This window comes from Monodelphis domestica, chromosome 4 (assembly GCF_027887165.1).
Source record: "Monodelphis domestica isolate mMonDom1 chromosome 4, mMonDom1.pri, whole genome shotgun sequence".
Taxonomy (NCBI): domain Eukaryota; kingdom Metazoa; phylum Chordata; class Mammalia; order Didelphimorphia; family Didelphidae; genus Monodelphis; species Monodelphis domestica.
The window spans coordinates 398,240,888-398,253,071 of record NC_077230.1 but is presented as its reverse complement, the minus strand read 5'-3'; the positions used below and the strand labels follow the sequence as shown (position 1 = coordinate 398,253,071).

General features: G+C 41.1%; 1 protein-coding gene across 1 annotated transcript in view; it reads left to right on the top strand.

Annotated features, from left to right (window-relative positions):
• Positions 1-19: 19 nt before the first annotated feature.
• The window catches only part of CLCN6 (chloride voltage-gated channel 6), a 34,460-nt gene continuing 22,295 nt past the window's right edge, over positions 20-12,184 (top strand). The window contains exons 1-7 of the mRNA XM_001364002.4: positions 20-227; positions 2,243-2,302; positions 8,012-8,077; positions 8,360-8,425; positions 9,511-9,577; positions 11,062-11,168; positions 12,053-12,179. Of these exons, the coding sequence (XP_001364039.1) occupies positions 141-227; positions 2,243-2,302; positions 8,012-8,077; positions 8,360-8,425; positions 9,511-9,577; positions 11,062-11,168; positions 12,053-12,179 (580 nt within the window). The 5' untranslated portion in view covers positions 20-140. The remainder of the gene's footprint in view (positions 228-2,242; positions 2,303-8,011; positions 8,078-8,359; positions 8,426-9,510; positions 9,578-11,061; positions 11,169-12,052; positions 12,180-12,184) is intronic.

Below are 12,184 nucleotides of genomic sequence, written 5' to 3'. Positions count from 1 at the left end.
CCTCCCGCTTCCCTGCGTACCCACGTGACCAGTCGATCTGGTCACGTGACCTGCTCGATCTCGCGCGCGCCTCGGGCGGGGCTGGGGGGGAGGGGGCGCCGGGTGTCTGGAGGGGCAGTAGGCAGAAGCAGCGGCCGAAGATGGCGGGGTGCAGGGGCGCCCTGTGCTGCTGTTGCCGCTGGTGCTGCTGCTGCGGAGAGCGAGAGAGCCGCACCCCAGAGGAGTTGGTACGGGAACGGGCAAGGAAACTGGGCTGGGCTGGGTCGGGCTGGGCCGGGCCCCGGAGGGGAGGGGAGGGGACAGGGCTGGGCCTGGGGCGTTACTAGGGGCCCGGCGGTTGCTAGGGAGCGACGGCGGGAGGGGGCGTAGCCTGGGACTTAGTTGCCCCTCCCCCTCTTCTCTCTCCTCCGCTCTTTCCCCGCGGTCTGCACCCCATCTCCCACCTTTCCACCTTTATTCTTCCCTCCGCCATAGATATGAATGAGAAGAGAGCAAAGCTAAGGAGGAGCCTTCCTAGGTGACCTTGGGCAAGTCACTTCCCCTCTCCTGGCCTCAGTTTCCCTACCCAGTGGTAGACCCAGTGGTCGGGCTAGGCAATCTCTAAGTTCCGTTCTTGAAGGGATTCCCGCTCCGCTCAGTCTTTCCCATTCTGCGTGTCACTCTTGGATCCTATAAGGAGAGAATGGGACAGCTCCTGCCCTCCGGAGCTTACTTTCTTTCCCTCCAAACTTATGCCCTTTGTCCAGAGCGCTTTACGGTGATCCAGCTGCCCTTGGCACTTGGATCAAGTCATGTCATCCCCTCATACCTGTCTAGAGACATGAACCCCTCAGTGCCCTTTAGAGGCAAGTCAGTTCTCCTCTCTATGACTCAGTGTTCCCATCTGTAAAACCTGGGATTGTACTAACCAATGAGACTTTTTATGCATTTACCTCCCAGATATGCTAAACACCTCCTACTTCTTGTCTTTGCTCACTGTTTTCTGGGATCCTTTTTTCCTTTTTCCTTGTTAAATTCTTGACTGTCCTTAAAATCCAGCTCAGATACCATCACTTCTATCTAGAATAACTCTTCCTGTTATATTCCCAGAATTTAGTGCTGGAAGGGACCTCAAGGATATAAAAGAACTTGAGACTTAGAGTTCAGTGTCTTGGACAAAGTCAGAGTAGACAATAAGCTCAGCTTCTTTGTCTCTATATTATGCTCCCTCCACATTCTACCCTACTGTCTGCCTCACCAGAGCACTTGGATTTATAGCTCTCCAGTGTATTTCCATGTGCTGTATTGTGCCATGTAGTTGTCATCATTAAACTGAAAACTCCCTGTTTTATATTAACTTTGTTTCTCTTGCAAGTCTAAACCCAGTGCTCTGCACAAAAGCCCTTAATAATACTTGGTTTATAGTATTGCATTTATATTGTAACATGACAAAATAGAGGTAAAAGTTACTGTTATCCTATCTCAGAGTGAGTTTCTTATCTCAAATTGAGAGAGTTTAAGCTTCATTACTAGCTTGGAACCTGGCAGTGTTTTTTATCTGTTATCCAGGATAGAACAACTCATAGGTTTTCTGTGTATAGCATGACTTTCTGAGAATTATGGATTTCTGCTTTCAAATTGTTTAATTGGCATAAAAGCAGAAAATAAAACAGCTCCCCACCCTCTAAGAATTTATATTCTAGGGAGAAGGGGCAATAGAGATTTTTTTTAATAGTAGCCATCGACTTTTTATTTCATAATATGAAAGGTACAACCTTATTGAAGTAAGATGGGGAGGGGGGAGGAAAGCACATAAGAATGAGTTATATGACTAGAACACACAGATAAGTAAATACGAAGTAATTAGAAACAAAGTATTATTCAGCTAGATTACTATATTTTTAAATCTTTTGTTAGTATGGTATTTGTCGATTGTCAGATCTTTGAATGGGGTTATTCCCACTTGTTGAAAGCCTAGCCCTAGATTGTTTAGATATAACAGATTTCTTAAGAATTTATGTGTAGGGCAACTAGATAGCACAGTGGATAAAGTACCAGGCCTAGAGTGCATTCAAATCAGGCCTCATATACATTAGCTTCATGACCCTGCGTAATTAATTTAATCTCAATTGCCTAGCTCTTGCTGATCTGCTTTCTTAGAATTGATATTAATACAGAAGGTAGGGGTTTAAAAAAAAAAAGAACTCATGTCTATTTCCACTTTCATTCTGCTTAAAACTTTCTTTTGGATGTATTTTTATAGACTATCCTTGGAGAAACACAAGAAGAAGATGATGAGATCCTTCCCCGAAAGGACTATGAGGTAAGGTTCTAAAAGTTGGTAACTAAGACATTGAGTGGTCTCATCAGTTCTGATGAATACACATTAAATTGTGCTAGAAATATTTTAGAACCAGTGAAAGCTAGGTTCAGATCCTGCCTTTCATCACTAGTTATATGACCTTTGATAAATTGCTTAGCTTCTTTCACCTTTAATTTCTTAGCCTGTGTAATGTAAGGGTCAGAATGTAAGGAGTAAAAATAAAAGGGTTGTACTAAATTTATAAGAGTGTGGTGACCAGGAATTATTACTCAATTCCAAATTACTTTTTATGGTAATTTATTTACAAAAGGAGAAAGAGTGAAAGAAGGAAATCAGAGTAGATATTTACTTCAGCCTGGTCCAAACGAGGCAGGGCTTAAGAGGTCCCAACAAAGGGAACCCAGAGGCAAATTTAAGCAAGAGGTTTAGCCATGAGGCCTCCTCCAAGATGAGGGGCCTCTCCAGAGGCTAGTACCTCTAGAAAAATCAGGAAAAGAAGGAGTCAGACTTTTTCACTCACCCACGTGGTAGTCCTAAGGGAAAATTCAAGAGCAGTCCAAGGTTCCCAAGCTCCTTCAAGTCAAGTTCCAAGGTGAAAGACCTCACAGGAAGTTCTTGGCACCTTTAAAGACCATTCCTTTTGTCACTTCCTGTGCCTTCCTTCCACTTTTACATGGACCAATTATAGCTATAGTTTTGCCTAGAACTGCCCAGGGGGCAGTCAGTGGGTTCTGATTTTTTGCCTGCTTTCACACACATGGGTCACAGACCTCCCCCATTTAAGAATAAGTGGAGTGTTTGTGCTTCTGGTGATTAAATCTAAAAATGGGCAAGGGAGAGTTAATCTCATCTTCATAGTAATTGGGACCCACCTTATAGTGTTATTATGGGAGAATTACAAATCTTGAAGTGCTCTATAAATATGAATTGTAGTAATTATTCTTACTGGTGAGTGGTGTAGAGGAACCTCTTCTAAAGTCTTCTGTGTGGCCTGGAGGTGATCCTGTGGTTCTTGAAGGCTGTGCCAATGGAGTCTAAGCTCTGACAAGTCCCATCAAGTTAGAACAGCTTCAAGCATAACCAGTAATTATTTCTATTATCCAAGGATGAATCTAGCTAAATTTGGAATGATTTTACATCAGGGGAATTGCAGGTTTTTTATTTTTTCAGCCGTAGCATCTCTGAAAGCCCATCTATTAAACTGTAGGGTTCTAATCTGCTTTGGTTAAGGGAACAACAACAGCCAAATGAAGAAGCCTCAGAATATTGATGTATAAAGTCATTACATCATCAATCACTTAAGTACCTACTATGTGGCAGGTTCTGTCCTAGGGGCCTGCCCATCTAAGGGGAGAGAGAGTATATATCAGTAATACCATGCAAGATAAATACGAAGGAGATGGGAAGTAATTTTAGAGGTGGTGCTGCTTGTAGCTGGAGGGACCTGGAAAACCCTCTTCAAGGAAGTGGTGCTTGAGACAAAACTTAAAAGAAGCTCAGGATTCTAAAGAGTCTCAGGTTGGCTAGAGAACATTCTAGCACAACTGCTGAGTCACAGTAATGGGTGTTGTTTGCAAGGACCATTGAGGAGGACAGTATGACTGAAGTGTGGAAGAGAATAAAGTGTAGAAAGATTGGAAAGGTGAGAAAGGACCAGGTGGTGAACATGCCAGACAAGGCTTTATACTCAATCCTAAAAGTCATAGGGAGCAACTGGAATTTATTGAGAAGGGCGACATGGTTGGAATTGTGCTTCCTTTAAGTTCCAGCTTCTACAGGAAGCCTTCCTCAATCCCTCTTCATTCTAGTGCTTTCCCTGTTTATTATTTCCATGTATACTATCTTGTTATAAATATATATATTTGTGTATATATATATATATATATGTATATTTGTTTGCATGTTGTCTTCCCCATTAGATTGTACTCTCTTTGAGGGCAGAGACTTTCATTTGCCTCTTTATCACTGGGCTCAGCATAATGCCTGATACATAATATTAATAAATATTGATTTATTGTGCTTTAGAAAAATAATGTTGTCAGCTGAGTGACAGATTGGAGTGAGGAGAGACAAGGCTGGGATAAAAATTAAGAAGCTATTGTAAAAGTCTGTACATAAAAGATGCTGAAGGCCTGAACCAGGAGAGTAGCTATCAGACTGGAGCAAAGGGGACATGTAAGATAAGAAATTGGAGAAAGACATGACAAGACTTGACAACCAGTTTAATATGTGGAGTGACTATGAGGTTTTGGCTGAGAGGATGATGGTATCTTAAGCAGTGAGAGAGGAGCTCAGAAAAGGGGAGAGGGGAGTGGGAAGATAATGATTTCTGTTTGGGACATGTTGATTTTGACATCCCCCCAAAATTCCAGTTTGGGGTATCTAATACCACCTAGGGTTGGAGGATAGATGTTGAGACTGAGGCTGGATCTCAGAGTGATCTGCTTGGAGATGAAGGGTAAACCCATAGGAACTGCTGAGATCACCAAATAGAAGATATACTGGGGCCCACAAACAACAGCCTGGCCCCATTACCTGCTTCTATTATAGAATTTATGGATATAAAAACCATTGTGAGACAGCCCCAGGACTGTCCAAAAACTGACCATCACACCCTTCTAGAGAGAGAAAAAAAGAGGACCCAGGACTGAGCTTTAGGGAAGATCCACAGTTAGGAGAGACAACTCAGTGGAGGAGCATGTGACAGGTCAACATGGATGAGATCAATGAGGGTGGAGAAGGGAGTGTTTTGGGAGGTGGAGGAGCGAAGAAAAGGTGTGGAACAGTTGCTGTGGGGATTAGAATGGGAAATTAATTGAGGAGGAGCAGTAGAAAGTCCCTTACTGGAGTAAGGCCATGGTTGGGATTAACCAGTGGATATTCATAGTGGTCCCAGTTAGTGTGGTTTCTGAACAGCTTAAACAATCTACACCTGTTGGTTTTTTTTTAATTATATAAAATTATATATATATATATGTACATACACACATATATATACACATATATATATATACACACACATATATATGTGTGTATATTGCCAGTTGCATGTAATAACAAATTTTCTTGCTCCTCACTTATCCCCAAGCTTTTGGGGAGGGGGCTTCAGTCTTATATCTTACACTCTCTATTTACTGTCCCATTTAGCAGACTAAGGAAGGAGAAAAGGAGAAAAGAGACCTATGCAGCCCTGAAAAATCTAATCATTTCCTAGTTCCTTACAAATCTGTTTCTGTGGGAGAACTCCTGAAATTAAACATCATTACAAAAACACTTGTAGCAGAATATATTTTAAAATTGTGTCCAATAAAAATGAAATGCAAATAAAAATAATTTGGCAATAATAAAGCCCAACAGATTTGCTTCCTGTATGTATGTCTTTGGCTTCCCATGTAAGTCCCACCCTGTCTTGTAGTGTCTGAACATACAATAGCAAATCACCTTCCCTTTTTCACATATATGTCCATTTCTTGGTTTGTTAGTTTAATACCCTCCAAGTTGAAAAATTGAGTGGGACAAATCTTTCCCTTTGACTGTTGCTACTCTGTGAGGCAGCTTTGCCCAGCCCTGCCTCTCCTCATCTATTTTCTAATCCCAACACCGACAGTTCAAGAAATGCTGGTTTAACTGAGACTCCATCTCCCCAGAGTGCTCAAGCATGTATTGTCCTATGTGTAGCATGAACATTTGCACATGCATGCATTGCATGTTTTCAGTATCTGTCGTTGTTTTCTGTCTTAGCGCTTTAAGTTTTAGCTTTCTGTTGAACCCAGTTTAATTCAGTTATCTGAAATTTTTTTGTACTCTCCCCTTAAGGGTCAAGCAAAGCTTTTTGTTACTGTTTTATCTTGCTATTTTTTAAAAAGTTTCAAAAATGCCCAGTCCCTTTTTCAGACTTAGGAAGTAGAGGATGCTAGATATTATTACATTTTTCTTTGAAGAACCTGCAGGATCTCAGAACTATTATTTTGGCATTGTTTCTCATTGTAGAATTATTTTTTAAACCCTTACCTTCTGTCTTAGAGTCAATACTAGGTATTGGTTCCAGGGCAGAAGAGCTATATGGACTAGGCAGTGGGGGTTAAATGACTTGCCCAGGGTCATACCAGTGCCACACAGGTCCAGGATAGGAAATGTTTGAGACCAGATTTAAACCTAGAACTCCTATCTCTAGTCCTGGCTCTCAATTCACTGTGCTACCCAGCTGCCCCTGTAGAATATTTTAAAGGGTGTGGACATTGGATTGAATCGGGCCTCCTCTCAGGAAATACTGTAGAAGTTTTATTTTTTCTTTATTCTAAAAAAGAAGTAATTTTTTTAAACAATACTGTGTGTTGGTTCTAAGGCAGAAGAGTGCAGCAATGGGGGGTTAAATGACTAGCTTGGGGGCACATAGCTAGACTGTATCTGAGGCCATATTTGAACCCAGGACCTCCCATCTCTAGGCCTGGCTCTCAATCAGATTCACTGAGCCACCTAGCTGCTGCCCCAAAAAAGAAATACTTTTTCTGTATTTGCCATCTTCTTGAAGAGGCCTTTCTTACCTCCTCCTCCCTCCACTGTGCCCTCCTTCAGCAGTTGTCCTCCATTTACAAGGTATATAGCCAGAGTATAGCATAATTGGCATGTTATTTCTCCCATTAGGGTGATCTCCTTGAGGGCCAGGATCATGATTTTCCTTTCTTTATATTCCCAAAATTTAGGAGCACAGTGCCTGACACATTTCTGTTCAGTCATATCCAACTCTTTGTCACTCTATGGACCATAGCACACCAGTGCTGTCTATTGGATTTTCTTGGCAAAGATAGTGGAGTGTTTTTGCCATTTCTTTAGCTCATTTTACAAATAAGGAAACTGAGGCTCAGAAGTGGTGGCTTGTCCAGGGTCACATATGTCTGAGGCCAGATTTGAATTCAGGTCATCTTGACTCCAGGCCCAGTATTCTGTCCACTGAGCTGCCTAGCTATTTCTTCTAATCATTTAATAAGTGCTATTTGACTGACTGGCTGGTTTGTCCTCTTCCTATTTACTTTCCCCCCCTAAAACTTGACTGTAGAAGAAAATAAATTAAATGAGAGGATAAACTTTTTAAAAGATAAATTTTAAATCTACATCTTTTATTTTTAGTTACTTTATACATCTCTTCCTCTTCTCTTACCCAGTGGGCAATCTCTTTTAATAAAGCTAAAAAAGAAAGGAGGTAAAAGAATTTTGCAAAACTAACCAGTCCACTGAGTCAGCTAGTTAGTAAAATGGATAGGTTGCTGGGCTGGGAGTCAGGAAAATTCATCTTTCTGAATTCAAATCTGGCCTCAGATACTTATTAGTTGTGTAACCTGGGAAAGTCACTTAACTCTATTTGCCTTAGTTTCCTCATTTGTAAAATAAGTTTGAGAAGGAAACCACTTCAATATCTTTGCTAAGAAATCCCCCTCCCCCCCACCCCACCCCATGGGATCCTAAAGGGTTGGACCTGACTGAACAACACACAAATGTATTGCTAACCAAATATGACTAAATTTTCAGGGTTCAACATCCCTAGTCCCCATCCCCACAAAGAAGAGAGAGAACTTCTAAGATTTTACAAAAATATTAAAAGCCAATTAAAACATTTCTTTTGAATTGTGCAGTTCCTTTCCAGGCATTGTGACTTCTTACTGTCATGTTTAGACCTGTCCATAATATTTTTCTCATGTATCATTCTTTCAGAGTTTGGACTATGATCGTTGTATCAATGACCCCTACCTGGAAGTGCTGGAAAGCATGGATAATAAGGTAGGGTGTTTCTAGATTTGTCAGGAATTTAAAGGCCTTTGGCACTTTCTTCTTCTTGTACCAAACAGTATTCTCCTTCCCCAAACCCGTCTTGAGGTATTACAGGTTTTTTTAACCAGGTCTTTATCTTGCTAACGGGAACTCCTTTCTCCTTCATATGATTGTCTTTTCTTGCCATATTTGCTATCCAGATGGAAATTCATCTGAAAATCTCATCTTTCTGTCAACTTGGTTATGTGTTTTGTTTTGTTTTTAAGTAAAGCACTGTTTTTCTCTACACAGAAGGGTCGAAGGTACGAGGTGGTGAAATGGATTATGGTGTTTGCTATTGGAGTCTCCACTGGCTTGGTAAGAAAATTGGGCATTAGGGTAGGAGCTAGCCTGGAACCAATGAGCTAAGGAAGAGGGTTGTTGTGAGACAACAATAGCCTGTCCTCAGTCCTTGGGGCTTTTTGTCGTTCTTATGCTTTATGAAATTGGGTTGGAGGGGGGCACACATAAAGTATTGTACAACTCAGAGACCTGCCCTACTCTCAAATGCTCCTTGGCTGGAGATAATGATGTTAAGAGATCAGGATCAGGATCCAGAAGCTATTGAGCTGCCCTTGTGAGGAAGGAGCATTTCCTTCTCTTCCAACAGAATTATGTCCATTTGGTTCTAAATAGTTGTCCATTTGGGTTAAGGTGATCCTGTAGAATGGGGTCCTTCCTTTAAATTGAGAGGATTACTGACCAAAATCATCTCAATGCTTACTACTTGCAGCAGCTACTTGGTGCTGTTGATGATGGAGAAAGAAATAAAATGTAGTTTTTGCCTTCAGAGAGCTTATAGTCTAGTAAGGAAAGTAGGCTGAAAGCACATATAACTAGGAGAGGGGAGAATGTGATATTTAAAAGAGAGACATCAGCAAAAGGTTATTGGTGTTGAGCAGAAAGAACAACTGTTGAATTCCACATCCCAATTCATGTACTGCTTCTTTATTGACCAAGTGGTAGAGGATTATGGGTAAGGGCAGTGGGCATGACTCTGTGACTCAGTGGGTGTGCCAGATGGCAGTGCTTCCTAGCTATCCCCGGGAAGCTCCCAGGCAATGTCCCACACTAAAAAGCAGTAGTGAAACTAGACCCCTATTCCCAGTAGGAATAATTGCAAATGTAAGTGATGATTTATCATCATTAACCCTGAGGAGGATTGTCAGTCAAAGTATTTCATAGGTTTGAAGTTGGCAGGTCATAGAGATCCTATGAGCCAAACCCTTCTCCCAAATTGGCAGATATGGAAATTAGGCCTAGAGATGCTAATTGACTTGCCCAAGATCACTAAGTAAGCAGCAGGTAGGATTTGAACTCAGGTCCTCTCACTCCAAATCCAAGACTTTCTTCATGACTATGAGAGGAAGAAGATGAATCAAGGTATCCCTTGTTATTGACAGGTGGGTCTCTTTGTGGATTTCTTTGTCCGCCTCTTCACCCAGCTCAAGTTCCGAGTTGTAGAGACTTGTATCCTTTATGTGATTTCTGATGTTACTAGAGTTTCTTTCATGGTACTATTTATTGGCCATTTGACTTTTAGACATACACCCCAAATCGGTCTTCTAGCAGGCAACCCAGGATAAGAGGAAGATAGGTAAGAGCAAAGTAATGCTTGAAGGTTTTCTGGGAATTTAAAGCTTTGAAAGGAAGAATAAGTTTCTTTTTTTTTTAAGATAGTTTTATTTATTTTATTAAATACTTTACAATTATATTTTAAAATATTTTTAAATTTTGAGTTCCAAATTGTCTCTCTCCCTCTCAGCCCTCCCTTGAGAAGGCAAGCAGTATGACATCTATTATACATATGAAATCATGAAAAATAAATTTCCATATTAGCCATGTTACAAAAGAAAACATACACACAGTAAAGGAAGTGAAAAAAGCGTGCTTCCATCTGTAATCAGACTTTATCAGTTCTCTCTCCAGAGGGGGTGGTTGTATATATCATCATGGGATCCTTTGGAATTGGAAAGATGTGTTTGTTTCTTTTATTCATTTAACTTTTCCCCAATTACATGTAAAAATAATTTCCATCATGTTTCAAAGAATAGTGAATCTCGAATTCTCTACTTCCCTCCTACTCTATCCCCCTCCCTCTCCGCAGATAATAAGCATTCTCATATATATTTTTTACCTCACAAACTTTTTCATAATAATCCTTGTGTAGAAGGAAACTTGAATGAAAAAAATTAAGAAAGTGAAAAAAGTTTTCTTTGGTCTGAATTCAGACTCCATCAGTTCTTTTTCTCTCAAATCAAATAGTACTTTTTAACATGAATCCTTGGGGATCGTTTTGGATCTTTGTTTCACTGAGAGTAGCTAAGTTATTCCCAGTTGTTCATCATGCAGTATTTGGAAGGACAAATTTTTAAAGAATAACTGAGCTGTCCCATAACAGATCCATAGAATAGCCCGTCTTCTAGCTGTCACACCTTTGGGGTAATTGATGATGATCAAGGATGCTTTTAATGAACTTTCCTTCCTAAGGAAGTCAGACACCTCAGGCTCAGAGACCCTTGTTTGGGGCCTGGTACGTCAGACACGTTTCTCTTCTGGAACTCTGTCCTGTGGTTGTCCAACCTTTCTGAGATGTCCTTGACCTGCTATTTTGATCTTTTGACTCACTCCCAGAAGACTATCTGAGACAGTCTATATAGTCTGATACATTTTGTATTTCCCACTCTCTCTTTTTAAAAAATAAAGCCTGCTCTTCACTTTTTTATTCAGCTGAACAATTGGATTGCAGTGTCCTTTTTATAAATGAGCAGTGGCCACATTTGGTTTGAATTGTAACTCCTTAAATCACGATGAAGAGGAAGGCGGTGACTTGTTTTAGAGTAGTTAATTAGTGTTCTTACGAAAGCCACCTATAAAGAACTTTGAGGATTCCCAGTGTAAAGCATTGGGGCCATTAAATAGGTAGTCAAATCTTCCTTGACACAGATCTCAAGCTGTCGAAGAATGCAGTGAGAAAGGATGCCTCGCCCTCTCCCTCCTTGAGCTTCTTGGTTTTAACTTGACATTTGTTTTCTTAGCCAGTCTGCTTGTCCTGATTGAGGTAAGAGGGCCTATTGCCTAGAGGACAATTTTATCCCTACTCTGTGCCAGGCACTGTGCCAAGCTCTTGGAATATAAATAAAAAGACAGTCCCTGCCCTCAAGGAGTTTACAGTGTGATGGGAGAAGACTGTACACAAAAGGAGATTGGCAGGTGGAGTGGGCAAAGACACCACTGGTACCAGGGGAGTGGAGGTCTAGCAGAGCTTCAGATGGGAGACAGAGTGAATTTCCTGAACAACTGGATGAATTCACCTGGGAGGTGACTGAACCTTTGTTTAAAAGACTGATGGCTTCTTATTGCTGAAGGTCAACAAAGCATTTATTAAGCATTTACTGTGTTCTAGGGTACTGGCTTAAATGCTGGAAATACAAAGACAAGTTTAAAAACAGTTCTTGCCCTTAAGGAGCTTAGTTCTAATAGGGGAAGATCACATGCAGAATGAAGGAAGGTGACAATAGAGAAAGTCTGTAGAGTCAAGATTGGATCCTAGAGAGGAATGAGGATACAGTTTGTCTTTTTTCTGCTTAAAATGGAAATTCCTAAGAGGAACCAGTCAATCAGAGGAAGGGTCTGTAGGGGCCAAGTATATCTCCAGGCTAAGAAATCTAGGGTGGCATGAACTTCCAGTGTGAAGAGCCTTCTGTGACCTGGGAGAAAAAGTCCAGGGAGTCAGGAGCAGAGCCTAGAGAGGAAGGAAGGGCTGGTCTTATGACTTATAAATTATTTTTCTTTTGCAAACTGGCCAGATCACATAGCTTTGATGAGGTCATAGAGAGAAAGCACTTTGCTAACCTGGACCCTCTATGTAAATGTGGCCTGTTATTGTTCCTCTCATGATGTTAAAATTGGTGTTCATAATGTGCGCTCACATTGTCTTGATAGCCAGTGGCAGCTGGTTCTGGGATTCCAGAGATCAAATGCTACTTGAATGGTGTTAAAGTGCCTGGCATCGTCCGTCTCCGAACCCTGGCATGCAAGGTTTTGGGAGTGCTTTTCAGTGTGGCTGGAGGTAAG